Below are 5,295 nucleotides of genomic sequence, written 5' to 3'. Positions count from 1 at the left end.
ACCGGTACCCCCTGTGTATAGTCTCGCTATTGGTTTTTTACTGCTGCTCTTTAACTACTTGTTACTTTTATTTCTTATTCATATTTTTTAAACTGCATTGTTGGTTAGGGGCTTGTAAGTAAGCATTTCACTTTACAGTCTACCTGTTATATTTGGCGCATGTGACAAATACAATTTGATTTGAAAAAAATCTAAAAGTAAAAGATTGGAAATAAGAAATATTAGGACGAGCAATGTCCGGAGTATAAATATATACACTATATATACAAAAGTATGTTGATGCCTCTCCAAATGAGTGGATTTGGCTATTTCAGACACATCATCTGGGGCATCTTTCATTACAATCTATTTCAATTGCTACCTGTTTCAGCTTCCATGTAGCCCTCACCCTGAATGAATTTATTGGTTCCTAAGGGTCAGCACATTGTTACATCTTTATGCCAAATGAGACAAAAGGGCACAACAAAACAGTCCAAAGAAAAGCTATTTTGTTTTGGGACCAAGGCAGTTGGTTGCCAGGTGACCCATGAGAAAGTGTAGGCCTCATGTGCAAATAAATCCATGTGCACATACACCAAACCAAGGGCTTCCTCCCTCTTCATCCTGCAACATTGTTTTACAGTAGTTCTATACCAATCCAGACACTCTCCACCCTATTGATCATTGAATTACTTATTTAACTTGTTGTAAAAAGCTACCTCACCAGACTGTGGTCGTCATCATTTAGCTGGTTTCCAGGCTGTCTGTTTGAATGAATTCAAGGGCAGTATTCCCATACAGTCTCTATTTAGTGTTCTGGTCCCCAGCTGATGGTGTCCATTCAGTCAGGGAGGGGACAACCATTCAGAGTTTTATAAGAAAAGTCTGGATATGAATGCTGATTTAGGCCTTCACTTATCCATTCAAGCATTCAAGCCTGTTGAAAACCTCCCCTCCTCTTCCTCCTCCACATAGCCCCTTATGCAACAGTGTTTTGTCTAAGCCTCTGTGAAGCACATGCTCCAGAAGTAGAGGTGTCCTGCCCTGGCTGTACTGTACTATCGTCTCACGTGTCTCTGCTCCAGCTCTCTCATCTTTCACTATGTCTGTCCAGCTAGTCGTATCTCTCCTAGCTCTAGCTTCTCTGAATGCTGCATCTGCACCGCTCTGTAAAGAACTGGTCAAACCCCTGGTACTGGAGGACCATACTGAGGTAAGTTGTGATCATAGTACTAAACATGATCTTTAGACTTAATGACTACGTCGCAGATGACACTACTCCCTATCCAGACAACCTACTTTGGCCAGAGCCAAACACTCTGGGGAAGGTGTCATTTTGAGACACAGCCATTTATTTGACAAATAAGAGATATTTGTGGCAAATGAACGTGTGATTATTTATTTTGGGACAGTGACAGACGCTGTGCAGTATACATACAGATTTAGGATCTTAATTTTGCCAGTATTGTCATAGCAAGAAAATCCTGCAGCAAAAGGATTAGAACATCTAGTCCATAATATTGCTTGATCAGTGGTTCGGCTATTAGCTGGCCAAAAGTAGCCTACATGAAAAGTGCAATACTGTTAATATAACTGTGTGTTAGTGCGGGTTTTCAGTTAATTTATGTAAATCGCAAAGCTCATTTGCATTTCCTGCAGTGTAGGATTATTCTCAGCAACAAAAGAGTGATCAAATTAAGATCATACATCTGTACTACTCTACACTTAGAAAAAAAATGTGCCATCTTGAACCTTAAAGAGTTCTTCGGCTGTCCCCATAGGAGAACCCTTTGAAGAACCCTTTTTGGTTACATGTTGAACCCTTTCCATAGAGGGTTCTACATGTAACCAAAAGGGTTCTCCTATGGGGACACCAGAAGAACCCTTTATTCTAAGAGTGTACCTTTTGTTGTTTTTTTCAACTTCAAATGGTCCAAGTTAGGTTAAGGATACTGCAATGAAGATGGTTTGAAACTCATGGGTTTTTCCTTGTCTGTGACTGGTAGATCTATGGCAAATGGGTGTATGTGATGGGGTCTGCGGATCATTCAGTCTTCCAAAAAGCTTTGGGGACTCTGAAAAGCTCCTGGATTGACCTGTCGGCTACATCTGACCATCAAGTAGTCACACTACGTTGGGGAGATCGCATGTAAGTCTGGTTAGGTTGTGGATATGAATGTGGACTGTAACGAATGTCATTGGGCGTTAAAAAATATTAGGAAAGTATCTGCAATGGTAGACATTTAATTTCACCTTTCTCGGAAAGCAAAGAGAATGTCTCAGGTTGGCACCTACTTTATGCTAACAAGTTTTCCAAAATATCTATCAGTGATGGCAAATGCCTTGTCGGTGCAACAAATGCTACCATCTCCGGCACCACCTCCACAGTTCACAGTAAGTGACCCGTGCTCTACTAGCCTGCTCGCCAGATCTGTCAGTGCTTTAGTCAACACCCTCCTCTGACGTTATGCCAAATAGGACATCAACAAAGGAGCGAGTTGACTGAAGCAGAAACAGACACAGATTTGGCAACCAGGCTAGTGCTCTACATCTTAATGATGAAATCATTTAGCTGCTCAATAATAGGGACTTTATCCACTTGCCTATTTATTACGTACATTGTACTGTACCCTGTGCCTTATCATTATACCATGCTATGTCTTCACTTTATGTCATGATGATAAGCCTGTAAAGATTCAAAGAATAAAATAATGTTACACTTTATTTTAGTTAGATATTTTTCAGGTACTTGGAAATGGCATGGTAAAAATGTTGCAACATTATAATTATCTAATAATTATATAGTAGTTTATTTGGTAATGACTAAAACAAGCACCAAAACGAAACCTGACATTTGGTATAAGATTTTATTGAATTTTTGGAAGTATTAGCTGAAAAAGGTGTTACCAAATGTCCTAATCATAATGGATCATTTTGTGGATCCACAGTTTATTTGTCTGAACACAAAGGTCAGTACCTGGAGACCTGCCCTGACTGCCTGCTATGGTCAGACACCTCTCGTAATGGAGACATCACTGGCAGATACCTACTCCTGTTTAGTAAGTCCACTCAAACAATCAATTTGAGTCCACTCCCAAACTAGTCTGGACCCATCTGGATGTGCTTTAACCGACTCCTAACTGCAGTGTTGGTTCAGTGTCATGACCAAAATGTATGACTTTGTTTAAGCACATACAGATCTGGGACGAAGCTAGCCCCAAGCGGGCACCACTCATTGATGTTGATAAATAGTAGCAGTGTACAGTTGTGGCCAAAAGTTTTGATAATGAAACAAAGATTCATTTTCACAAAGTCTGCTGCCTCAGTTTGTATGATGGCAATTTGCATATACTCCAGAATGTTATGAAGAGGGATCAGATGAATTGCAAAGTCCCTCTTTGCCATGCAAATTAACTGAATACCAAAAAACATTTCCACTGCATTTCAGCCCTGCCACAAAAGGATCAGCTGACATGTCAGTGATTCTCTTGTTATAACATCGATATTTTGGGTCCATGGCCAAGAAACTCCCCAGACCTTAATCCCATTGAGAACTTGTGGTCAATCCTCAAGAGGCAGGTGGACAAACAAAAACCCACAAATTCTGACAAACTCCAAGCATTGATTATGCAAGAATGGACTGCCATCGGTCAGGATGTGGCCCAGAGGTTAATTGACAGCATGCCAGGGCGTGTTGCAGAGGTCTTGAAAAAGAAGGGTCAACACTGCAAATATTGACTCTTTGCATCAACTTCATGTAATTGTCAATAAAAGCCTTTGACACTTATGAAATGTTTATAATTATACTTCAGTATTCCATAGTAACATCTGACAAAAATATCTAAAGACACTGAGGCAGCAAACTTTGTGAAAATTAATATTTGTGTCATTCTCAAAACTGCAGGCTGTACTCCAGATAGGGCATTGTGAAAGTTGACCCTACATCGATAAGGTGTTGAAACAGTGTCTTTCTGTCAAAGGGGTCACTATTTCAGTAACCAGCGAGTTCAATGCATTGTTTTGAAAGACAATGGAAGATGAGCCTTTTGTTGTCTGTTACTAGCCCTAAAAGAGTTCACAAGCAAGTTTCTGTTTGGACAGCTTACCAGCCTCCCTCCCTCCTCTCTTTCAGCAAGGTCAGGGAAAATGGATCCCACATACCTGGACACCTATAAGAACCAGGCAGAGTGCCTGAACTTCCCAGAGACACACCACACCTATGATGGAGAAACAGGTCAGCGATTCTCTTCGCTCCTCATCTTTTTATCTGTAATAGATGCTGAAAAATCAATAAAAGGTTAAGCCGATCCAAATTGTCACTGTGTTTGAGGGGAATTGAATCATATGAGCAGTCACAATTACCGCTCTTACTCTATCTTGAGCAGACAGAGGAAAATGATGGCCATTCCATGGTCAGGGTCTAGTTCCATAGCAATATACAGGCTCAACTTGTTTTCGTTGAAAGTTTAAATTACTGCAAAGACCAATGGCCATTATCATTGGCCCACCACAGGTGAACTACGGTGTGTCATAACCATGCAAAACCACAAGGGGGAGACATTACAAGCATAATAAAAATGCTATGTCCTTTTTGTTATCTACACATGAAGCATCCTCGTTTTCCTGTGGTAAAGACGCACAGCTGAGAGCAAGTATGGCCTGAATTCTAGAGGATATGCAATTTAGTCAGGAAATGGCAATGAAACAAACTTCCTCTGTGACACTGAGGGGTAGTAGTCATGCAACACAAATCTCTCTGTTTGTATCTAATCTTTACATCCTCCTTATTTCAGAGCTGTGCCCCGATGACAACCAGAAGGAGAAGGTGGTGGATGAGGATACTATGGAAGAGAAGCAGACTACAGAGGAAGAGAAGACGATGGTGGAGGAGGCGACTATGGAGGAGAAGCTGACTACAGAGGAAGAGAAGACTACTGAGAAGAACCCAACTACAGAGGAAGAGAAGACTATGGAGAAGAATCCGACTACAGAGGAAGAGAAGACTACAGGGAAGAATCCGACTACAGAGGAAGAGAAGACTATGGCTTGAGCAAAACAACCAGATCCTCACTATTGTGCCCAACATCTCTTTAGTGGAACTTTGATCCCAGAACTATCTAACCAAATATGACATGTACTTTCATGCGTCTCTAAATCATGTCTTACATACACAGGGAGAGTGATATGACCATGTAATGATAAAAAACGTTTTTAAAGTGAATGTTTTCATGTCTTTACTGTTTCTTTGATAGTTACAGTGATACCAGTTCAATATAACTGTCCAAACAGACATTTAAATAAAGACATTCAAACTCA

The 5,295-nt window shown here is 40.6% G+C and overlaps 1 protein-coding gene across 1 annotated transcript; it reads left to right on the top strand.

Moving 5' to 3' along the window:
- The first annotated feature begins 974 nt into the window (after window positions 1-974).
- Window positions 975-5,295, top strand: LOC110536176. The gene is made up of 6 exons (XM_021621781.2): window positions 975-1,192; window positions 1,986-2,128; window positions 2,309-2,373; window positions 2,928-3,038; window positions 4,112-4,213; window positions 4,773-5,295. The coding sequence occupies exons 1-6, from the start codon at window positions 1,082-1,084 to the stop codon at window positions 5,027-5,029; spliced, it is 789 nt and encodes a 262-aa protein (XP_021477456.1). The 5' UTR covers window positions 975-1,081; the 3' UTR covers window positions 5,030-5,295.

Source organism: Oncorhynchus mykiss, chromosome 11, assembly GCF_013265735.2.
Source record: "Oncorhynchus mykiss isolate Arlee chromosome 11, USDA_OmykA_1.1, whole genome shotgun sequence".
In the NCBI taxonomy this organism is placed as follows: Eukaryota; Metazoa; Chordata; class Actinopteri; order Salmoniformes; family Salmonidae; genus Oncorhynchus; species Oncorhynchus mykiss.
Note: the sequence above shows the minus strand (reverse complement) of the source record. Positions and strands in the feature narration are given on the sequence as shown.